The sequence below is a fragment of the Conger conger genome, chromosome 3 (genome assembly GCF_963514075.1).
Source record: "Conger conger chromosome 3, fConCon1.1, whole genome shotgun sequence".
In the NCBI taxonomy this organism is placed as follows: domain Eukaryota; kingdom Metazoa; phylum Chordata; class Actinopteri; order Anguilliformes; family Congridae; genus Conger; species Conger conger.
In genome coordinates this window covers 7,964,054-7,989,001 of record NC_083762.1, presented here as the reverse complement: position 1 = coordinate 7,989,001, position 24,948 = coordinate 7,964,054, and the positions used below count along the sequence as shown (strand labels likewise).

At 44.5% G+C, this 24,948-nt stretch overlaps 2 protein-coding genes across 6 annotated transcripts; both read right to left on the bottom strand.

Moving 5' to 3' along the window:
• Positions 1 to 1,531: 1,531 nt before the first annotated feature.
• On the bottom strand, positions 1,532 to 8,855 carry stard14 (START domain containing 14). The gene is made up of 6 exons (XM_061233480.1): positions 8,412 to 8,855; positions 6,037 to 6,184; positions 5,265 to 5,368; positions 4,635 to 4,752; positions 3,981 to 4,033; positions 1,532 to 1,771 (listed from the first exon to the last, which is right to left on the bottom strand). The coding sequence occupies exons 1-6, from the start codon at positions 8,595 to 8,597 to the stop codon at positions 1,532 to 1,534; spliced, it is 849 nt and encodes a 282-aa protein (XP_061089464.1). The 5' UTR covers positions 8,598 to 8,855.
• A 1,107-nt stretch (positions 8,856 to 9,962) lies between these two features.
• On the bottom strand, positions 9,963 to 23,615 carry rab41 (RAB41, member RAS oncogene family). 5 transcript variants are annotated; one of them, XR_009708374.1, is made up of 9 exons: positions 23,285 to 23,615; positions 21,419 to 21,477; positions 20,338 to 20,391; positions 18,359 to 18,464; positions 17,582 to 17,693; positions 15,409 to 15,502; positions 14,898 to 14,991; positions 13,026 to 13,092; positions 12,281 to 12,349 (listed from the first exon to the last, which is right to left on the bottom strand). XR_009708374.1 is itself a non-coding variant. In XM_061236682.1 (8 exons), exons 1-8 carry the CDS (start codon positions 23,358 to 23,360, stop codon positions 12,285 to 12,287), a joined length of 633 nt encoding a protein of 210 aa, XP_061092666.1. In that variant the 5' UTR covers positions 23,361 to 23,615; the 3' UTR covers positions 9,963 to 12,284. The 5 variants fall into 5 exon arrangements, 4 of the variants coding, with proteins under 4 accessions (XP_061092666.1, XP_061092668.1, XP_061092664.1 ...); XM_061236682.1 differs by lacking the exons at positions 14,898 to 14,991; positions 18,359 to 18,464 and adding an exon at positions 19,188 to 19,293 and having other exon boundaries at positions 9,963 to 12,349; XM_061236684.1 differs by lacking the exons at positions 15,409 to 15,502; positions 18,359 to 18,464 and adding an exon at positions 19,188 to 19,293 and having other exon boundaries at positions 9,963 to 12,349.
• Positions 23,616 to 24,948: the final 1,333 nt, after the last annotated feature.

Sequence of the window (24,948 nt, the reverse complement as noted above, 5' to 3'; positions counted from 1 at the left end):
ATTGATGTGTATACGTGCTACGCATCCATCCCTGATTAAGGCAAAAATTTACCTGAGGAATACAGGCACTTCTGAAAACCACGTCACCTCTGCGCCTATGAGACATCAGCTGTCAAGCCGGTTGCCCCACATTCATCTACGAAGAGAGTCACTGTGGCTGGGGGGGGGGGTTGCTTTACAGCACCATGGGCAAGACCAAAATCAAAGGACTTCACAGCGTTCTCGAGAGCTCCTGCAAGTTTGTCTACATTCTCGTCTGAACTTCATGACGATCGCCCGGATCACCGGGGCGTTTTCAAGAGCGTTCGTGACCTTATTCTTCAAATGCTCTTTCATAAGTTGCCTTTTTCAGCCAGGCAGACACTAAAGCGGTGGAATTATTTTGACAGAAATTCAGTTTTAATGGGATAAGGCAATCCCAACATCTTGAATTCCACGTTGTGTATGCAGTAATTACATTAGACACCAGTGTTTAAGTTTCAGAGTTAAAACAGAAAGTTGGATTATATTTACATTTTACATTTGGATCACATCATGAGAAAAGCAGTGTGCGGAACTGCATTCTGGCCACTCTGGGTAAAGGGGAACAGTTTCTCAGCCATGTTGCTGATAGTAGTAACATTGTTTGCGTTGCACAGTACTGCTCAGAAAAAGCACATTCTGTGCGGAGAGAACATCCACTTCACTACGAAAGGATAATTGGTGCTCAAGCACACACTGTACAAATTGTGTAAAATATCAGTAAAACTATTACTATGACAAATTCATCTCTTTAAAAATAAAAGCAACAGTAATACTTCATATAGCTTACATTACATTTTTCAACCACCCACTTGCAGATATAATATAATTTTTGTTACTGTCCAAAGAAAAGGATACTGCATTCACCTAGTCACACAGGCAATATTAAAACGGGCTTCAATCTTAAAACGTTTCCCCCTTAAACAGTAACTTTATAGTCGGTGACTAAGCAAAACTGCTCAATGTCAAAGGCTTCTTTTGATATCCTTCATAGTCCTTTTTCCTGTAAACTGTAAATCCCTTCACTGTATGCAGCAATACTGTCTATTCCCATTGGACGAGCAGAGGTCAAAGGCAAAGACCTGATTGGTCAAATGCAAAAACACTGAAAGGACACACATGTCCCTTGAAGAGCAGACCAACTAGGGTTGCTCCACAGGGTACAACACCTGTAAACAATTAAAATTCTCTCTTCAACAGGGTATGTACAGACTTTGTGAGCATTTGGGTTAAAAATGGGGTTTAAAAAAAAAAAAAAATAGGTGATAAAAATGATGGAATTAACTTGAGAAGTCGTCTTCACTGAAGGGCCACAGTGTTGAGCGGCGTGGACAGGTAAACAGGCACTGGGTACAGGTGTTGGGTGTCGGGTGAAGGATTCAGGGGGACCGGGACCTGAGTCTGTGCGAGTGTGGGTGTGTCCTTCCGATGCGTCTATCCCACGATGCCGTGCGCTGGGTGCGGCCTGCCCGCCCCCCGCCCCCCCCCCCCCCGCCCCGCCCCCCGGTGCCTAGCTGCTGTTGTCGGCCGCGTGGCACTCCCGCGCGCTCTCGTCCGCGCCCTCCCGCTCGATCTGCAGCGAGCTCTCGTCGACGCTCTCCAGCGAGTCGCCGCGCTGGATACGCAGCTCGGCCGGGTCCATGTAGGGCAGCGAGCTCTGCTCCGGGTGCAGCCACGGCTTGTAGCTCTGCGCGTTCAGCCGCTTCCACTCCGGATAGCCCTGTCCTGCCTTGTGCAGGCACTTCAGCACCTGTAGGAGGGAGGGACGGGGTCGGTAAAACTGAACCCGTATCGTTCCGAGCTGGAGTTTGATACACCTCTGCATCGTATCTGCAGCCACATGCCACACGCGTTAATATCCGGGAGGGCGGCCTGTAGCGTAGTGGTTAAGGTAAATGACTGGGACACGCAAGGTCGGTGGTAATAAGATAACAATAAGATCCGCACTTGAGCAAGGCCCTTAACCCTGCATTGCTCCAGGGGAGGATTGTCTCCTGCTTAGTCTAATCAACTGTTCGTCACTCTGGATGAGAGCGTCTGCCAAATGCCATTAATGTAATGTAATGTCATGTAATGAATGAATATAACAACCTTCACATTGAGGCAAACAGAGGTATTGTCTTCAGTGTCAACAAATTCTGACCATTTTTTACCTAATTCACCAGTTCCAAAAACTAGTTAATCCTGATTTTTTCATATTCCATTGATTCACCTTCATTCTTAAGCCCTGTAAAAGTCTTGGGAAACACTGATATCCACCACCTCCATAAAATGCTTAGATGATGGCACCTTTATCCAACACTCACTATACACTGCCATGCTGTGGAACTAAACCAAATGTACTAGTTTAGTACAATATAAATATTGTAAATATAATGACCAAACTACCAATGATTTGTAGGCATTTCTGAGAGGCTAATGTGTAGTTTATTCAATCAGGAAATATAAAGAAAATGTTCTGAAAAGGAAATGTTTTGTCCCAGTTTATCGTGGACCCATGACCGGATGGCTGTGGATCCGCAGACCCGAATGTGAAACTAGCAGACATTTGAGGGTCAGGATTTAGAAGGCTCTGATTCGGTCTGAAGACCTACCATTGATATTCAATGTGAGAGACAAGCCTTTCATTCAATCCGGTCCTTGAACCAAAGAATCACTGCCTCTCACAGGAAAGAAACACCTTGCCCTACTTTCGACCGTTTCCAGTTTCACCGCACACGGCAAGCGGCAGGACCGGTTCCACAGCAATGCAGAGTTTCAGCTTCAGCCCATTTCAGACATTTCACCATATCAAAAAAAAAAACTCAACTGAACCAGACCTTCCAGGGGGTTACCATGACTACCATTGTCACTGAGGCTTGAACATTGCTCTCTCCAGGAAATATTTTCACTGCTTATGGCTTAGATCCCTCTTAAAAACTGCCTTACGCTCAAACTCACAAAATAGATTCTGAAGCAAACCACATACAAATGCAGGTCCCACAGACAGAGTGCAGCACAGATTTACTTTCACTACATGTCATTTGGCTGACACTTTTATCCAAAGCGACTTGCAGTTGATTTAGCCTAAGCAGGAGACAATCCTCCCCTGGAGCAATGCAGGGTTAAGGGCCTTGTTCAAGGGCCCAAGGGCTGTGCGGCTGGCTACACTGGGGATCAAACCACCGACCTTGCGGGTCCAAGTCATGTACCTTACCCCAGTCATAGACCTTACCCCAGTCATGTGCCTTACCCCAGTCATGTGCCTTACCCCAGTCATGTGCCTTACCCCAGTCATGTGCCTTACCCCAGTCATGTACCTTACCCCAGTCATGGGCCTTACCCCAGTCATGTGCCTTACCCCAGTCATGTACCTTACCTTACCCCAGTCATGTACCTTACCTTACCCCAGTCATGTACCTTACCTTACCCCAGTCATGTGCCTTACCCCAGTCATGTGCCTTACCCCAGTCATGGACCTTACCCCAGTCATGGGCCTTACCCCAGTCATGGGCCTTACCCCAGTCATGTGCCTTACCCCAGTCATGGGCCTTACCCCAGCCATGTGCCTTACCCCAGCCATGTGCCTTACCCCAGTCATGTGCCTTACCCCAGTCATGTGCCTTACCCCAGTCATGGGCCTTACCCCAGTCATGGGCCTTACCCCAGTCATGTGCCTTACCCCAGTCATGTGCCTTACCCCAGTCATGTGCCTTACCCCAGTCATGTGCCTTACCCCAGTCATGGGCCTTACCCCAGTCATGGGCCTTAACCCAGTCATGTGCCTTACCCCAGTCATGTGCCTTACCCCAGTCATGTGCCTTACCCCAGTCATGTGCCTTACCCCAGTCATGTACCTTACCCACTATGCTACAGGCCGCCACTTTCTTCTTTAAAAAATCAGTCACCTCAGTGTCATGGGCCAGCAGATTATTGGGTATCAATAGATGCAGTGATATGTGCATCGGAAACAGACTTACTTTGGGAGCCAGGATCTGGGAGGCTGTGTTTACCATCCATTTTGGAAGGGAACCTGGAGCAACAGGCAAATACAGGAGAAAGTGATGAACCGGAGAAAAAACACTTCCTGGTTACTGCATTTCCCAAAAAAACTAATTTAATGCTGCACAATTATCTTGTTTGGTAAAAGCACAAATGAACATTGCATTTGAATTCACATTAATTGAAGGTGTGTGTGGGTGTGTGTGTGTATGTCTGTGAGAGAAAAGAAGAGAAGGCCATGGTTTATGTGTGTGTGTGTGTGTGTGTGTGTGTGTGTGTGTGTGTGTGTGAGAGAGTGTGTGTATGTATGTATGTGTGTGTGTGTATGTATGTATGTATGTGTGTGTGTGTGTGTGTGTATGTTGGTGTGTGTGTGTGTGTGTGTATGTGTGTATGTTTGTGTGGGTGTATGTGTATGTATGTGTGTGTGTGTGTGTGTGTGTGTGTGTGTGTGTGTGTGTGTGTCTGTGTGTGCGTGTGCGTGTGCGTGTGCGTGTGCGTGTGCGTGTGTGTGTCTGTGTGTAAGAGAGTGTGTGTGTGTGTGTGTGTGTGTGTGTGTGTGTGAGAGAGAAAAGAAGAGAAGGCCATGGTGTGTGGAAGCAGGAGAAGCAGGCCTGAAAGAGCAGTCTCACCTCTGGGGTCGGCTTGTGACAGGTAGGTGAAGATGCAGCTGCTGGGGCCGGTCGACTTCACCAGGTAGCCTGTCAGCACGGAGATGGCTCGCACCAGATCCTTACGAGGAGGGTACTTCTACAACGGCAAAAACACCGCGACTTCAACAAGAGCACACTCAATGTGTGCGTGTTCATACCGAGTGGGTGGCTAACACTGTTCCCTTAACTGAAATTAATCCAATGTCCTTGACTGAACAGAAAGTGAAGAGTTTGTCTCAAGGCAGGAATTGTGAAGATATTCACGCATGTTCTGTAGCTGTTCTGTGCAGTGGATTATCACATGGAAAATGAAATTCTGCACCTATGGCAGGCATTTCAAAGTCCAGGCCTGGTTTCCTTTTAATTGTCAGCCATTTTAGAAACGTAGAAACAAGGCGAGTGGATCTTTCGCCAATTGAGCACTTGGGTACTTGGGAAACTGGGTACTGGGACTCGTGCGGAAACATACTGGAAACCAGCCAGCCAAAGAGCCAGGATCTGAGACTCAATCTTGAAATCCCAGGTCTTTGGGGGTGAAGGTGAAGTGTCCAGAGATAGAGGGAGAGGGAGAGGGAGAGGGAGAATGGAGGAGAAGGGGAAGGGGCGTACCGGGTGTTTGACGGAGTAGTTGATGATCAGGTACTCGTCGTCGTTCACCTGCCAAGAGCGCAGCGTCACCACGTCTCTGTTCTTCACCGGGTTCGGACAGTTCCCTGAGAGAGGACATACAGACAGGCACTGTGAGTGCAACCCATGGACAGGCCATCTTCCAATAAACCCCCCTGCCCCCTCCACACACACACACTCTCTCGCACCTTAAGCAAAGCCTCAGTAGAAACAGAAATGCCAAACTCACTGTTGACAGTAAATACATGTTGAGAACAGGCCCCTTCATGCCTTATTTTTTCTCCTAAGGGCAGCCCAGAGAGACTCATCTGACAACATGACCTTGTCAGGGAGGTGAAAGATGGGAACTAGGGAAAGGGGCAGTGGAGTGTGTGTGTGTGTGTGTGTGTGCGCACTGAGAAATGGAAAGTCACCAGGAATGGTGGAGTGGCAACTTGCAAAAAATAAAATTAGCCCGAGTTTTACTTCACTTGCCTTTCTGTCCCACAAAAACAAAAAACAGAAAACTGTTCACACATGGTACTCAGTGTGCAGTGTGCCTTGACCCGACACATTTGTCACACTACCTCGACCTGACAAACACAACAAACAATCGACAGCGGTGGCGAAACGGGCCTTCGTGAGATCGGTTGCACACAGAGGCACTGTACCGCACCAGAGGGAGAGGGAGAGGGAGAGGGAGAGGGAGACGTGGGCGACACTGCCAAAGGCACGGCGGGGAGATGTCACGACGTCGCGGGACGGTGGCACTCACAGGAGAAGTAGCCCACGTCTGCGTTGGCGGACAGGCGTGCGATGTCGAAGCACTCCACCACCGTGGGGTCCCAGTTCTTCCGGTAATGTCCGTCGTGTAGCACGTCGTACATGGTGGCAGCCGATACGTCGCTGATGGCCATCCTGCACTGAAGAAGAGTGAGACGGAGACGAGTTCACCATTAATGCCATTCGGCTGACGCTCTTATCCAGAGAGACGTACAGTCGATCAGACTGAGCAGGAGACAATCCTCCCCTGGAGCAACGCGGGGTTAAGGGCCTTGCTCAAGGGCCCGACGGCTGTGCGGATCTTATGGTGGCTACACTGGGGATTGAACCACTGACCTTGTGGGTCCCAGTCATGTACCTTAACCACTACGCTACAGGCCGCCCCCACCAGCCGGACACTCGAAAAACTCACATTACTCTAAATGGATGAGATTTTTTTTTTTAAAGGTTCAATAAATATTGTTAAATAATGCATTTTGTAACTTGAATCAATACTTGACTTTGTGTTACCCATACATTTTATGATATTTCAACAAAATATCATATTAAACACATATTAAACATGATGCAAACTGTACATTTTGAAAAGATAAAATGACCCTCAAATGATCAACTGCCCAGTTGAAGACAGACAGACACACACCCAGCTAAAGACACACACACACACACACGCGCGCGCGCACGGGGGGGAGTGGCTGCTCCTCAGAGGGGTGACCTGGATAATAAATTCTCAGATGACAAGTCAAATATGAATTGTGTGGCTTAATTATATCTGTATCTGTTCTAGTAATGATCTTGTTTATAAGAACGAGCAAGACCGTCATTATTACAACATGGATAAGCAGAACACTTATGCGCATTAGCTCTACTATACACTCAGTGATCACTTTATTAGGTAGACCTGTACACCAACTTGTTAATGCAAATATTTCATCAGCCAATCATGTGGCAGCAACTAAACGCATAAATGCAGACATGCTCAAGAGGTTCAGCTGTTTTTAGACCAAATGTCAGAATGGGGAAGAGATGTAATCTAAGTGACTTTGACCGTGGAATGATTGTTGGTGGGAGATAGGGTGGTTTGAGTATCTCAGAAATTGCTGATCTCTGAGATACCCATGCACTCTGGGACTTTCACTCACAACAAACGCCTTGTTAATGAGAGAGGTCAGAGGAGAAGGGCCAGGCAGGTGGAAGCTGACAGGAAGGTGACAGTAACGCAAATAACCACGCTCCACAACAGTGGTATGCAGAAGAGCATCTCTGAACACACAACTGTTAAACCACTTAGTGGATAGGCTAAAGCAACAGAAGACTTATACTTAAACTTAAAAATGAAAAACAAATAAATGTGTTCAGAGAATATGTGAATATGTACATGCTTGTACTGCTGTTTATGTGTACATTACTGTCAACGCCTCCACAATCAATTACTACGTTCAAGCCGTAGCCAAGCGTATTTGTTGCTGGGGCACACCAGTATACAAGCTATCGGAATTAATAGGAGACAGCCAACCAATCAAATGAAAGTGTATAACTATTGCGCTCACTTGGCGGTGGCCTCCAGAAACTTATGACTTTGAGCATCAAAAGCATCAACGCAGCGCTTCTGTGATTCCTGCGTGAAAATCCACTGACGCATGCAAAAGTTACCTTCATACAACTCATTATAAACGTGGCTAGCTGTCCTCAAACGGAATTTCAGCACGCCAGATTGCCTCTATCTGTTGCAACACCTCAAAGCTCGAAACAATAGTGTGTGTTCACTGCCGCTGCAACTACCTTTCATAGACGGGCATAATCATAGCAATTATATCCAATTATATTTTTTCGGAGCAAAGTTAGGCATGCAAAAACACAGACAAGAACTTGGCTGATTTGAGAGTTACTCACAATTGTATTTTATTGCTATAGCCTACCACAAACCCGCAGACACTTCAAGTAAATAGTCTAAGCCTATTGCACGTGAAACTGCGGAGCAATCGAAAACATTTAGCCAACTAAAACGGAATGTATCGCCTATATTTGGAACTCAGAAGCTTAACTAGTAAAATAAATACTAATCCAAACTCAAGATAAAGGTGGCAGGTAAAGTGGGATAATAAATAAAAAAAACATACAAGTCTTTGACCATTTTGGATAGATGATACAATGTTTGAGCTTTCTACAGGTTGACGAGTTATAAGAATAAGTTGTGCGGTTTTAAATCAAGAGTCGTGTCATGAATTCTAGCAATCATTCAGACACAAATCTTAAAGTGGCAAACGCGTTAATTATCCTATCCGAAGCTGTCGCGAAGAGAGACAGGTGTAAAGATGACCCAATAGGTAAGCACATATAGGCTGCTGTAACTGTAGCGTTAAATACCTTGATCTTGTGCACTTTCGGGATGTTGTTTTTCTCTTTTGTCGGTGGCAGCGAGGGCATTTCAACCCATACCTCCATTCCGTTTCTGTTGTATTTGCTATACCAGCCCTCCGTCGACAAGCATTGTCTTCTGAAGTCAGCAAAATCAGCCTCCTGCGGTACCGCGATCGAACCCCGCCGGGACATGTCTGAATTCTTTTGATAAAATAACGTGAACACAAATTTAAGTTGTATAGCTACACCAAATTCAATGGAGAATGAATGTTGATGTAGTTTGTTACTGAAAGTATCCAACTGTAATACGGTAACGCTAACGTTATTGAAACCGACAATGGGTTACTGGTCCTCCTTGGCTCAGCGCTCCAGTTTGCACTGAAGTGACAGTGAACTAGTCTCGGGTCATAATACGCCTCGCATTACCATATCAAGTCCGACAAGATTCTTGCCTTGGATTCCTCACCTACCGAACATACGTAGTTTGCTACAACTTCACGCCTCCTGGGGCACTACTTCCGGGAACTGGCACAGGTGAGACGACAAACAAATCTGAGCGATACAGAACAGCGCTTACTTTAAAAGCTTTCGGAGTAGAAAATTGGCATGCAGATAACATGTAGCCTATAATACAAACCATCTTCGATTGGTTTATACCATACATTAGATTCATATTGCTGTGTTCTTCAGCTACTGTATATTAATCTAAACGAAACGGATAGAAACTCAGGCGTGCGTTACACCTGGTCCGAGTGCTTAATATAGCCATCTACACATCACCTAGCGATTTTAGGCCGTATCCCCAGCAGTTGAATAATATTTAGCCTACATTTAGTGGCAACGCCGACGGTTTTAAATGTATGATGACTGTTTTACGACTTGGCAAAGTTAATCGAGTTTCTGTCCCACAGGTCGTGGGCTGTACTCGTATCAATTGATGAATAGCTCCTTAACACTTTCCACGCCCTTCATTGCCAAACGACCTTCGCTGTAAAGCAAAAATCATTAACGCGTGTTGCTATGGATACTGATAAATGAGATTGAGAGATGTAGCCAATATGTTAAACAAACGGTCCCCTATCCAACATTAACTTTTTGGTGACAATGTACACCAATGCAGAACACTAAATCAATTACTTTTATGGTACACAAAGACACTTGTTAGTTTTTGTGACGTCACCATGAATGGAGATCAAGACGTGTGTACACACAGTACTGTTTTTCACTATGATTCAGAGCATAGCAATCCAAGTGTTACGAAGTGTTATTTCATAACGTTTGGTGTGACTAACCCACCTTTTGTTCCATTGGCTAAGGCCATATAAGCATTATGTAATTCTTCCGGAATTACAGGAAAGCATTTAATAGATTATAGTGAATAATTTTGAAATGACATCTGTGCAAATGTAGTTCGATTAACCTATACCTAAACGTGTATAATCCAAAATAATGAGTCCATTGTGTAAAGAAATATGCAAAATTTGTATCTACACAATCAAGATTTTCTAATTAAACGTTTTTCAGGCAATAACGCTAGAAAGGAGGAAAGGCATAACATTTGGTGAAATATCTTTATTTCATGTGATACACTTCAGTTTCTTACTCATTTATTGTTTTTACTTTTTATTATTTTTTACAGCAGATAGTAATGGTACATTATTCACACAAACATTGCTAAAGACTAGTAGACAGCATGTTTCAAATGGACAGACACACTCCAGAATAGCACAGCTGAATATTCAATTTCAGTCAGTGACAAGTAGTAAGAGATCCGTTTAGGCAAAGAGGGTCATTTCATACAAGAGAATTAAATATTTATCTACATATTCATATGTTAAATGTTTTTACCCAAACTAAAGCAGATGTGTATGAGCGCTGGTGCAGGTGAGAGGAGTGAGAGTGTTTCTGTGCATGTATGTATGGTGGGGACAAGAGGGGAAAAAATGAAGTAACTTAACGCATTCCCACTGCATTTATTCTGACTCTGTTGATCCTTTTCAACGCAACACTGACTACACAAACCAGCCCGGACCGGGGGGTCAGGACACCCAGGGTGACCCAAGCCCACACAGAAAAATAAAAATAAAAAGGCCCAGCCCTCACTTTGAGGCACAGTAATAAGACATGCTAATAATTAAATAAAAAATAACTTACTCATCTCAAGGCTGTAAGTAGTAATAATAATAATAATAAAAATAATAATAATAATAATAATAATAATAATAATTAATAATAATTAGTATTAACCGGTTTTGGTGTTACACAAACAATGCCATTTTCTCAAAAGTAGAAAGAAGAAAAAAAAACATAAAAAGGCCACTTGCTCAAGCAAAAGCAACAGGTAGGCGTCTGTGTTTTTGCAAGGCGAGGGTGCTTGCTAACAGCTAAGTGTCATCCAAAGACTGAACTCTCACTATCCGTTCAACAAATCGAACCTCCTCATTACCAAAGCAGACTATCAAGTTGCTGACATCTCCGATAGTGTGGAACAATACAGTGCTTGGCGCAAGGGACCAGGCAAGCATGGCTTTGTACAACGTCCTTCTAACTAGTCCTGCAAGTTCAGCATGCAGCTCCACAATAGTGTCAAGAAACAGCTGTCAGTGTCAGGCAAAGCAGGACAAAAAGCACCCTATTCCTGCATTAGAAGCGAGGTGGAAAATAAGCAAAATATATATATATATATATTGTTTTTATACAAGCAGAGAAAGGGGTCAATCAACAGAACAGCTAGACTGAACGGGCTTACATGGACATAAACGGCAAGGTTATTTGTTCAAAGAACTATTCACGAGGATCTGGGGTCAATTTTCCCTTTACTGGAAATACATATTTTATCTACCAGTCAGTAGTACATTCTATTTGGAGCATCCCCACATTACTTGGGTATAAAAACGGGCATGGCTACTGCTAGTAGTTTGCCGACAAACTAACCCTTTCAGAGTTTAGCCCTCTTTGGCTGTTCATAGCCTGAGTTGAAAAGTCACCAAATTAAAGAAAAAAATATTTAAAAAGTAATGGCTGGGGAAAAAAATAATAATAATAATAATAAAAATTAAAAAAAAAAAAGCATATAAGATTTGAATGAACTCCCTCCTTACTGAGGCTATATAAGTTAAAAAATCCCATTTCATTTAAGTCAACGTTATAGTATTTTTTTTGGTCCTTTTGAAGTACTAACTTTATGATCAGCGGTTGAGCCTGGCCTTACTCGTCCAGTCTTATGGGAAAGAAAAGTTCAATTGAAAAGATCGAGAACAGAAACTTTGTTTAAAGGTCAGTAAAGACATATTAGCTCTCCCCTCTTCACTCTCCCAATCAAGATGAAAAGTAGCCAGACACCAAGCAATCCAGATCTTGTCTTATTCAAAAAACCAATGAAATAAAACCAAAATCCAAATAAACGTCAATACACATGTCACTCATTTCAGAACAACAGAGGCATTATCTGATATCCACTATTCATGTGTGAATACAAGGCCAACCTCCAACATTATTTTACAACAATGACAAATGTGACAGCACTGATGTCGCTTCAAAAAAGTGCAAGAAATCAAGAGTTGTGGGAGAAGCTATCAGTGTGCAGTCCTATATATGTCATGCAGTTGAAATAGATATTTTTGAACAAATTGGTCTTTAACTTATTCTGTGGTTTAATGGGTTTCTCTTTTTTTTTTTTTAAGCCTTTACATTTTTTGAATTTATTTGTTTAAATACAGAGTAATAGCACATCCACACGGTTACTCCGAAAAGTCACTGAGCCAACGGGAATAGATTCTCCAGCCAATGGCACGCTGCCGTTGTTGGTGCAAGTGGCCAATGAGAATCAAGCTATTGGGGAGGCGCAAAAAAAGGGGGGGGGGGGGGGGTATGTGGGCATTAGCATGAGCAACTGCTCTCAGTCACAGGCTGTTCTGGTGGCTTCTCCAGTTTGATGTCAATCACTGTGGGGGGGGAGTGGTTAAGGAGGGTAGACACAGGTTCAACTCCATCTCAACGAAGGGTGAACAGGAACTTACCATGGTCATCTCTGCTACTGAAACAACTGCACATACTCCTGATTTGTCAATTGAGATTTTATCATTTCTATACTTACATCTTTTTATAGGCAGCAGGCTTCCTTATGACTCTGAGTTCTTGCATTTAGCCTAGTGTGCTCTCATTCTTGGAACTTCTTTGCCATTTTAAAATTACCAATATACCATATATTTTTATGAAAACAGCCAAAAATATCCCATATTCAACTAAGTGGCAAATATACCATTAAAGACCATCACATTTTAACTGTAAAGCGGCTGGAAATAGTTTAAATACCCATTCAAATGAACAAAAGAGGGATGTATTCACTACACATCCAGCAAATATCTACTCAGACTAATGTAAATAACTATAACAACACGCATTTCAGGCATAAATTACGTACTGAAGACAAAGCCGGGATTGCGTGGGCGTGGTCAGGAATGCCTCACCGCCCCGCCTCCCTCCTCAACTCCTCCCAAAATGTACAGTTCACCTTCAGTCACCCCACGACACTGCGGGGAACGAGCCAAACGTCGCGTGAATATAAACATTCAAGGGCCCCCGCTGCCGTCCACAGAGCGGCCATTTTGTGAAGGATACTGTCCTCTTTGCTTTTCTCCGGAGCGTTGTCCATCCCGGGCAGAGCAGCAGCCACGCGGCGGAACAGCTGTGGACGGATTCAGGAGGCAGACTGAGAACCGGAGAACACCTGAGGACAGGTGACCCTTACGTGCGCACCGCACGTTCCATTCACACCACACCACAAGGCCTTGGGGTAGGGCCTATATACACGTCTTTTTAAAAAGGTATGTGTATATGCCTACAATTTTAATGGCTGAGCTAAAAATAATTTCAAAGGCAAACGCTGCTACAAAAAAAACGAACAAGATTTAAGTATAAACACCGGGGTTCGAACCACCGACCTTGTGGGTCCCAGTCACGCACCTTGACCACTACACTACAGGCTGCCACAGGTACAAAACTTACCAGGTGTGGGAAAACATCATTTGAACTCCAATTTAAAAAATCTAAATGCAATATTTCACTTTAATAATAATGGATAGATTGCCTGCCAGAAAGAAATGGGAAGAGAGGGGTGTAACCTCAATCTTCCTACCCCTTGGGTGTACAAGTGGGAGTGTGCATTAGGGTTTAGGAGTTGATATGCTCATAAAATATGTCATCACCAAGGCACTGGTTGGTTGCAGCTGGCAAGCACGTTATGTTCACACCAGTTCCGGTAAGTGGGTCATGTAACAAATAAGTTTGCTCACCAGACAAAAGAACATAAGTCATTTCCCCAAAAGGAATTTTAATTATTCAATGCAGGTTTTCCTTGTTTTACAAGCCACCATGTTTGTCGTCAGCCTACGAGGTGGAGCTGTCATAGTCCATGTACTGCCAGCAGACATGTACGAGTTGCCCATAGCTTGCCTAGCTGGTTATATTAGATGTTTGAGTTTTTTTTTTGTATAAACATTTTGAGTCTGACTGCAGCTTGCTACAAAGATGCCAGCGCACAGGCCATTTGGTGGCTTGTGAGTTGTTCAGTGGGGCAGATGCATTGGCTGAAGTCCCCTTTGCTGACTCATTACACACAGTAAACAAGACAAGCGAGACAACAGTGTCTTTGATTCGACAATAGAAATGGTAATAGGAACAAAACTATATTCATAATATGTATACATAATTATTATTATATATATATATATAATTATATATATAAATATATACATACATAATTCCTGTTAAACCAGATTGACAAGCAATTTATCCTCTTCTCAATAGACTGTTTGACAGAAGGGCAATGCCACAGCTTGTTGTAGAAGGTGACATTGTTGCACATAGTACTAGTACTACTTGTACTCAGCACTAGGGGTGGACATGAGCATGCAGCGCATATATACACAAATGCACACCCACTTGCAGAACATAACAAGCATGATGCATCTGAATCTAAGCTTAGGTCAGTGCTTCTCATTTTTTATTATTTTTTTAAATCATTAAAAAAATGTTTAAAGCATCATTCGCTTTTTGCCTAGTCAAGACACGCAGACCCCTGCAGATGCATGATTAAGCATTACATTAACAACAGCAGTGATGTCTTGACTAGACATTTAACGTTTTCATGAGAACAAAATGAATGCACAAATAGTAAAAATTGAAATCACACTCTCTTAATCTTATTACATTAAGTAAAATTGATAACAAGGCATTGTGACAAATTAATTACGGGAGAAGCGGCACTCATGCTAAACAGGACAGGAAGCACAATGCGCATACAATAAAAAGCAAAAACAATTCAAGCAAGATTTAAGCACGCAACACCAAGGCGGGCTGTGGCAGGGGACTTGTGCGACCTGAAGGGAGGCTGTGGGAAGTGAGGGGGGGACTAGAGGAAGCCACAATGGGGAAGGACAGCAGAGAGGGAGAGCGGGATGTGTGGATGAACCTGGTCCTCTGAGCCTCTACCTGTTTGACATTGTAGCCAGTCTTTGCGCTGGTTTCAATGAACATGACATTCAGTTCCTTAGCTCTCTGCTCGCCCTCTTCCGTGGTGATCTGTCTGCTCCGCACACAGACGGACAGACGGACAGACAGACACGCGGAATAAGTGATCCAGGTGGCAGGGAAAAGAAAGGGAGAACGGGGGGGAAAAAAAGGAGAGAGGGATAAAGAGAAAGAAAAGCTCAGAACAGATTCCAAGGTCAGTAGAAGGTGTAGTGAATATTTGAAGCGATTCTTCAGTTTGAGAAACAGAAGAAGGAATTTGTTGACAAAAAGAAACCGCACAATTAAATCACTCCCAGGTCATTCACTCAAGTCACACCCACACCCAAATCCTGAATCTATTCCGTCTGACGTGCTGACATATCCTTTCAAGGGAGGGGCCACAAATGTTGCCGTTTTTCAGCAGGAAGGAAGCGGACAGGAGGGCAAAGAGCGGTGCACACCCCCACGCCAGCACCTGGTGCAGACCCACCTGTTTGACGTTATATCCTGCCTTGGCACTGGTCTCTATGTACATCACATTGAGCTCCCGAGCTTTCCTCTCTGCAGCCTCAACAGACACCTGTCTACCGTTCCCCAGAGGGGCAGGAAGATACCAAATCATAAGTGACATGGGGAACTCAAACAAACTGCAGGAACTCAACTGTTTTTAAAAGGTATGAACAATGCTAAATAAAATGAAGAAAACTAAGAACTTAAAGTGCTTAAACCAAAGAAAATGAATGAATGATGAATTTAAGGCATAAATTAACCATACCACATTTTGAACATAACTGCATGGAATACCAAATTAATTGTGAAATGAAAGTAATATGGCATTAAAATAAATTCAACCGAGGAGGGGGAAAATGGCTCTTCCCAGTAGTCTGAAGTCTGAAGGGACATGTCGACTCCCAGGAACAAAATATGACAGATAGGATTATACACAACTTCCTATGTATTCACACCACTGATAAGGATGAACAAAAAAGTACATGGTACTGAGGTATATTTTATGCCCAAAAAATACAGAGAATTCCAAACCTACAACATCAATACAAATGCTCAGAAAAATATCTTTCGTTTTATTAATATTTTCTTCCACAAAACACCTGGATCTCCGTTATCCACACCCCAAACTGTACAATCCAACAAAAACGAATCCTAAACAAATAAACCTATTTGAAGTTAATTGGACGATAAACAATATAGTGGCCTACAATGGTTTCCCCATTTCCCTAGAGCAGGGGTCAGCAATCCCCGGAGAGCTGCAGGGTGTGCTCCAGCAATCAATTCATTCCCAAGAAACCAGGTGAGGCGAGTTAACCGTGTAATCCACTGCTTTAAATCGATCAAATTAAGTGCTGAGTAACGACAAAAGCCAGCACACCCTGCGGCTCTCCAGGACCAGGGTTGCCGACCCCTGCCCTAGAGTATGGAAAGGAGAACATTAGAAATGTGGTCAGCTCTCATCAGGTTATTGGCCTCCACAGATAAGGATAACATCAAGAAAATCCATAAAGATACTGCCTCACACCGTTGTCTGGATTGTTAGGAAATCTAAGGCCACTGGGACAATGGCTAACCTAACAGGTAAAGGATGCAAGTCTTGTCCCCACGTGTAGAGAAATCCATGGTTCAAGAGGCAAAGGGGCAGAGAAAAACCTGGCATCATGGTCTTTGGACAAGGTCCAAGATCCTGGCTCCTTTGGACAAGGTGTCTAAAGCCACCATTCAACCACGCCTATATGACAACGGCCTTCATAGCAGATTCCCAATTAGGAAACAGCTTTTGAAAGCTCCAACTGGAACGGTCTCTTCTGGTCAGATGAACTGATGAAATGAAGCTTTCATACTTGGTAAAAATAGATAGAACCATGAATTCCACCATTAATCAAGACACGCTGTCCAAAAACCTTGTTCCATCTATCAGGACACTACACCACAGTCACAGATAGGACAAAAAAAACAAAGCAATGACAGCACAAGTTCAATATTCTGAAGTAGCCATCTTAGTCTCCAGACCTGAATCCAACTGAACATTTGATGTTTGAACTCAAACAAATCGGTCCACAGAGGTCAACCCATGAAACTGAAGGAGCTAGAACAATTCTGCATGGAGGAGTGATTGAAGAACCCCACAAAGACGTTCCATAACCTCACACGGCACTACAGAATGCAACTGCCCCCTGTTTTAATGGCCAAGGGAGGAACCAGAAAGTACTGATAACAGGTGTGTCACGATTTGGGCAAGTCCACAGTAACTGACATGATAAATTCAGGTCATTTAGGTGGGGAAGTGCAATACAGTTACATAACAGAGACTGATAGGTTTATTTCCTCCTGGTGGTCATAAAAGCATATATCAGTATTATGTAGCTGTACTGGACTTCACCATGCAAATATCATGTGGTTGTAATGTCAGTTCCCATGGACATGCCCACTTGTGATTCTTGTTTATTCTGGAAAAATGTTTAATTTGTAAACTGTGGTTCATTTCAACTTGTTATTAACGAATATAATTTTCTGCATTTTAAGCATAAAGTATACCTCAGTGTTTGTATACCTTATTTTATAGGTTTTTAATTTTTTAACAAGGGCGTGAACACAAAGAAGCCTACTGTATATAGAAATGACTCGCACCCAAACTACGCAGACACATGTACCTTTTATCAGCCAAGTCCGTTTTGTTCCCAACCAGCATAATTATGACATCGCTTCCTCTTTCCGTTCTGACATCATCAATCCACTTTGAGGTTTGCTGGAATGAATTGAGGTCTGAGGGGAAGAAATCACATTTAAGTTTCCTAATCCATGACAACACAGTTTTCAGCACTTCCTCATTAATAGGGATATACAAAGCAGGAGGTCCCATCCCTGGTCATGAATATCCATATTGTCTTCTGATATTTTACCATTTCGTAGCTAAAGAAACAGGCATGGTAACTGAGCTGTGTAATCAACTGTTTTGACTGATGAACTAAGTACCAATGAACAAAATATATATATAAAAATAAATAAAAAACAACACACAGCAGACCCTTTAAGGCCAGAGTTGCCTACCCCTAATGTAGTGTGAAGTTTCCTGATAAACCATAGATGGTATAGCTACATCTACACCATCTATACAACTGCATAGGGCCACTGGTCTTTGATAAAGCTCTCTGAATCTCTCTTGTCCAAAGAGGTTAGTAGGAACAGTGAAACAGAGGAGATAGTAAATGTGATCGAAGAGAGACTGACAGAACAGAACAGCCCCCCCACCCCCAGACCTGCTGCAAAATACAGGGCAAAAGCTAGGCCTCAAACTGCATTTATGTATAATAATCCTGAAAAAAAAGAACTATTTTTAAAAACCATGGTTGATCAGACCACCATTTGCTGGTGTTCGGGTCCGGCTAACACGGTTCTCCTATTTGACGTCATGAGTGAGACTGACTCACTGGTGATGTCATAGACCACCACAGCGATGGTGGAGTCCCGGATGTAGCTGGGGATGAGGCTGCGGAAGCGCTCCTGTCCTGCGGTGTCCCAGAGCTGCAGCCTGACCTGGGGAGGGAGGGAGGGAGGGAGGGAGGAGGGGCAGAGAAGGAAGAGAAAAAAGGAAAAAGAGCACAGACATGAAAGAGCTGAGAGAGACAGAGCAAGCTTTGCTAAGGAGAATTAGTAAAAAAAAAAAAAAAAAAAAAAAAAAAAAAAAAAAATTTGATTATGACGGGAGAACTTTGAGGGGAGAAAGTAGAGAGACATTGGACACCGATATTGGAGATTCAGAGGCACCTGTCCCTCTGTGCTAGAGACGCCGTGTAGGACGTGTCACTGAAGACGTGGCCCTAAAGCCAGTGGAGTGGCAGGACCAGCAGCATTCCATCAGCGCAGGTGCACTCCGACACAACGAACCGCTGACGCACGCCGCGCCCCAGATTCCACCCCAGTGGCCCCCGTGAGAAGAGATCGAGCAGGGGCCGAGAAGTGACGGATAATGAAGGGTGTCGCTCAAGACGGACCTTGGGAGGCACGATTTTAAGACGTCACGCACACGTCGTGGCCACAACTTTTCGGTGCCAAAACCGCAAGTCCCACGAGGCCTTGCTTCCGGCCGGAGCCCAACCATCTTGAGTGACACTTCACAGCACACGTCACGGCTCAGTGACATCACACACACACACACACCGAAAAAGCAGTCAAAGCGACCTGTCCCAGCACCGGCCCCCCCCTCTACCCCACTGCGTCAGGGCAGCCTGAGGTGGGGCAGGGGGGGCAGTTACCTACTTGCTATATCATAGACCACCACAGCAGCAGCGGAATCACGGATGTAGCTGGGAATGAGACTGCGGAAGCGCTCCTGACCGGCAGTGTCCCAGAGCTGGAGACGAATCTGTGTTCATACACAGAATGCAAGGGGGGGGGAAGGGAGGGGGGGGCACGAGGGGAGGGGGGGGGCACGAGGGGAGGGGAGGGAGGAGGGAGGGGGGGCAGGAGGGGAGGAGGGAGGGGGGGCACGAGGGGAGGGGAGGGGAGGGGGGCATGAGGGGAGGGGAGGGGGGAGGGGGGGCACGAGGGGAGGGGAGGGGGGAGGGGGGGCACGAGGGGGGGCACGAGGGGAGGGGGGGCACGAGGGGAGGCACGAGGGGAGGGGGGGCACGAGGGGAGGCACGAGGGGAGGGGGGGCACGAGGGGAGGGGGGGCACGAGGGGAGGGGGGCACGAGGGGAGGGGGGCACGAGGGGAGGGGGGCACGAGGGGAGGGGAGGGGGCACGAGGGGAGGGGAGGGGGCACGAGGGGGGAGGGGGCACGAGGGGAGGGGGGGCACGAGGGGGGAGGGGGCACGAGGGGAGGGGGGGCACGAGGGGAGGGGAGGGGGCACGAGGGGAGGGGGGGGGGCACGAGGGGAGGGGGGGGGCACGAGGGGAGGGGGGGGCACGAGGGGAGGGGGGGGCACGAGGGGAGGGGAGGGGGGCACGAGGGGAGGGGAGGGGGGCACGAGGGGAGGGGGGGGGGCGGGGGAGGAGCAGGGGGGGCAAGCAGCCACAGGAGGGAAGGAACACACACACACAAAACAAAAAAAAACCCAACTTAAAAACAGAAAACCCAAAAAAAGGAAAAACCAGGGGGGGAAAAAAAAGAATGGAAACTTAAAAACTAACAGGATGGGAAAACCGTACAAAAATGATGGCAGGACCCCAAGGTGCAAACATTAAACGATGGAAAACTGACAGAAAACTGACTGATGACTGCTACAAATCAATGAGGAAACTACTGAAAACAAAGCAGGTTTTTGAAGATTTTGTCAGTTGTTTAAAGCGGCTGGCGAGGGCTTGTTTTTCCTTGGGGGACGGGGGTGTGAACGTAACCAAAGCAACACAGTTATAACAGCATCCCATTATTTAGTAAAGAAAATCAGTGTGAATGATATACCTACCGTACGGTCCTCCAAATACATGGTTTTGGATAGGAAATCTATACCAATTGTTGCCTGTAAAACAGGAGTGAAGAGACTGTCAGGGTAGAGCACAAACCGCATGCTTGAAAGTGGCAGTTGACAGGAATCAATAAATAGCCTATATGACATTTTACTCAGTGACAGTTGTACAAAGCTTTCTTCTGCCTGTGCCATTTCCAAAGTGTATTTCAGCGGTCTTTAATGAGTGAAAAGGTTTTGGGAAGTGCGACAATGGCTCAGGTGGTAAGAGCAGTCGTCTGGCAGTTGGAGGGTTGCCGGTTCGATCCCCCGCCCTGTGTCGAAGTGTCCCTGAGCAAGACACCTAACCCCCAAATGCTCCTGATGAGCTGGTTGGTGCCTTGCATGGCAGCCGTTGGTGTGCGAGTGTGTGTATGAATGGGTGAATGAGAAGCATCAATTGTACAGCGCTTTGGATATAGGCGCTATATAAATGCCAACCATTTAGTGCATTTACATTTTATGGAATGTAAAGAATGTACCACTACAAGAGAAACGGTCACTCTCATGATTAACTATTAATAGCACCATTATGGTGTGCTCTTCTGTCTGTGAATCAATAGGCCAACAAAGCGATGAATGACAAATAATGAACACGACGTATGCATGCGGATAATCACAGCAATGCAGGCACACAGGACTGATGCCAACTGCCAAAGTGATTAACTAGTGTGCGTCTGTTCTATATATATATTCTATGGCTAGACAAGCACTCTAACTCATTTGATTCCCTTCCCTCCAAATCAGCAGAATGCAAAATTTGGATCTTGCAAAGTTACTGCAGCTGGAGAAAATGGAATGTGATTTCAGATGAGGATAAGAAGAGTGCTACATAAACTGCAATGCATGATCTATTCTTTGGTCAACCGAGGATGCATGTGCTAGACTCAAGAGTAGTTGCTGGCTGGAATGGGTTTCTCAATCACATTAATTTCTCTCTGTATATATTTAAAATGATCTATCTACACCTTTAGGTGAAATACAAAATAGTAACAGCGTAAAAACAATGCGGGTATTAAAATGACGATGGCATGGTACTTACCTGATAGGTGTTATCAAAGCTATCATACATAAACCTGGTGATGAGCGAGGTCTTCCCCACTGCAAAGACAGATACAGTATATCGGTCAGTGGTTCTAATCCCGGTGTAGCCACAATAAGATCCGCTCAGCCGTTGGGCCCTTGAGCAAGGCCCTTAACCCTGCATTGCTCCAGGGGAGGATTGTCTCCTGCTTAGTCTAATCAACTGTACGTCGCTCTGGATAAGAGCGTCTGCCAAATGCCAATAATGTAATAATGTAATGTAATGTATACAATATGAGACAACAGATTTTGGGTTCTGACCTTACCTTGGGGAATTTAACAGAATTTGACTAAATAAGCATGAACGTAAACGTTAGGTATTGCTCGCGATATATGCTCGTTAATCTCATCAATGTCAGAATTTAGACGCTGTAGCCACCTAACGTCAAATTAAGCTGTAAACTAACGTAGAGTTAACGCGTTAGCTAACGGTCAGTCACGACAGTCATCGATTCATTTGTTTTACAGATAACGTTACGTCAGAGTGATTAAACTACTACCAAGGTAGTAAGCGGACACATAGTTTAATAATTTAACAAGGTCGACGGGTCGTGACAAAAGGGATTGTTTGTCTTGAGATAATAGGTGGACCACTGAACTCCGCGCAATTCGTGGACACTGCGCTGAGTTGGCATAACGGATTGTGCCACGAGTCAAAACAGACATGTTCTGCTCTGCTAGCTAGCTGGCTATTTAGCGTTAGCTAGCCAGTAAAGCGTCTAATGTTACCAGAACTAAAATTGATATCTAGTGTAATGGCTGCTTACAGTCACAAAAGCAGGAAATATAATAGAGATTGCAGACGTTTAAGAAACATGTCATCGATCGCGAATGTTAACAGGCCACTGCAGATCATTTCTAGTGACGGTTTCACAACCGGCAAGAAATGTCTTGGCCTGTTCTTAGCTAGGATATGCAAGTTAGCTTAGCTAGCTAGCTAAACAGTGCGAGAATATCCTTCTAGCTAACACGCTAGCCTTCGTTGTTCTTAATCGACTAAACTGATAAAACTGAAGGACAATAACAGATTACAACCTAACCTGGGTTACCCTGTTGACATATCTGAACAAGTTAGCTGCGTTATATGTCAACAACGTTAGATAATGAAAGCAATCTTGTTCACTCACGACACGCCTAGCGCTAAAAATCTAGCCAGCTAGCTAGATGGGTAGCTTTCTAGTAACGTTGCAATGTCTGACTGTCTAATGTATTAGCTAGCATCAATAACTACCATTCTAGCTGTCGTTATGTACGTAAAGTGCTAATGTTAGCTAGCGTTACTTGGATAAAATCTTGATCTTAACAAATCATGAGTATTCAATAATTACACATTCACTACAATTAAACAAAGCTAACATAGCTGATTAGCATGCTAGTTAGCCAACGTTAATGCTAGATTCCCCATTGGCTAGCTAGTATTGGATGTCACCGGAACTGGTCAAATTCATTTTAGCCAGCTAGCTAACGTTCGCTTGGAAAAAAGCCCATAACAAATATTAGCTAGCTGGATTACTTAAGATGTAACGTTACTGCTATCTGATTTACACTTATATGCACCTGGTTACGAATTGTCCCAGTTAATTTTCACGACACTGGCTAGCTAAATCAATTAGCGTTAACTATCTTGCCAATAGTCCCCACCCTAGTGTCTCCCTCTTGTCATTCACTGCTGTGGGGCCTGTGTCCCCGATACTGTGCCGAGTATCTTTCCGCTGAAGAAATCATCTAATGCGGCCTGATGCAATGCTTTCATTGTCCCAGGTCCCTCGCGCATTATAAGCATCGCGTTCTCTCCAAATATCACACCAATCATACGACCACTTACCGCTCTGCTCGCCCAGAAAAACAAGCTTGAATTTCCGCAGGGGGTTACCAAACTCTCCGCCGGTGGTGGTGGACATGGTTTTAATTTTAGCTATAGAGAGCTAGCGAGCTACTAGCTATTCTTTCTCGATAGAGCCAGGGGTGCACTGTTGTAATGTAGCTATGCTAGTGTGTTTTGCAAGCCAGCGCCGCACAGCGACTCAAGAGAGCAGCGATGAAGAGGCTATCGAAGACGATCTGACTTAAGGCGGGGCTGGGCGATATGTGGGGCTCAAACTGGGAGCAGTATGGAGTATGGAGAAATAGGCAGGTACCGTTAAGAAAGGAGCTCTGGCCCGAAATTGCTTACGTCACTTAAAGCACCTTACGTCATCTTTAAATGATCAAGATGACGTAATTTCTCAAAGTAATTAGCCAGTGAAAGCACTATTAAATAACATCAATCAATGCGAATTGTTTTTGTCATTTTTATTATTGATTAGCACATTTTCAAACAGGCGTTGATAAAGTAATCACTACATTAATATGGAAAGGTTAACTGAAATGTTATTGTTAGTATCCCTTTCTCTGGATACGTGTCATAGAATGAGAATAAACATTCAGTTCACTCTATATTGGCTGTCTGATAGTTCAAAAGTTTGACTTTACTCCGGACTTTACTTAGTAAAGTCAGATCATGAAAATCACATTTACATTTAAAATTTTAGTAATTTGGCAGACGCTTTTAATCCAAAGGGATTTACAAGTGCGTAGGTTATTCCACAGGTTAAAGCATCAAATCCATAACTACTAAAATACACATGAAGGGCTGTTCTAAACAAAAAAAAAAAAAAAAAAAAAAAAAAAAAAATATATATATATATATATATTTTTTTTTTTTGGGGTTAGACAAAAGGGATATCGGAAGGGGGGGATCAGGAGGGAGGACTAAGGTACAGTTTGAAAAGGTGTGTTTTCAGTCTGCGTTGAAATATGTGGAGGGATTCTGCTGTCCTGACAGTGGTAGGCAAGTCATTCCACTACTGAGGAACCAGAATGTAAAACAGGCATGAACGTGCAGCACAACCGCCAGGTGCTCATAGTGAGGGAACCACAAGGTGACCAGAGCTGGCAGCCCGGAGTGGTCTTGCTGGGGAGTAGAGAGCGATTAAAGATTGTATGTAAAGTAGGGCAGTCCCCTTAGCAGCCTGAAATGCCAACACTAGGGCCTTGAAGCCGATGCGTGTGGCAGTAGGAAGCCAGCGGAGGCCAATGAGAAGCGGGGTGACATGAGCCGACCTGGGCTGACTGGTGATCAGGCGGGCTGTAGCATTCTGGACCAGCGGGATCGGGCTTGATGGCACAAGATGCTCATTTTCAGTGAGGCTCTGAACCTTGATGTCATTATTACATCGCAATATCTTTTTCAGTAACTCAAGCTGAGTTGAGACATTTGAGACCAAGGAGTCAAGTAATGGCAACTGAAATACACTGCATTTAATTATTTTCTTTTGGTTTCATGTTTTTATTGACATTGAGGACTATGTGCATGGATCTGCTACTGATTATTTTAGGCGTTAATGCATAAATGATGCATTTATATTAAATAGGCCCTAAATGGAAACACCTGTGCAGGTGGCAGAAATGCACCAGCACAGTCTTCAGACTTGACTGAGGGGTCCCAGC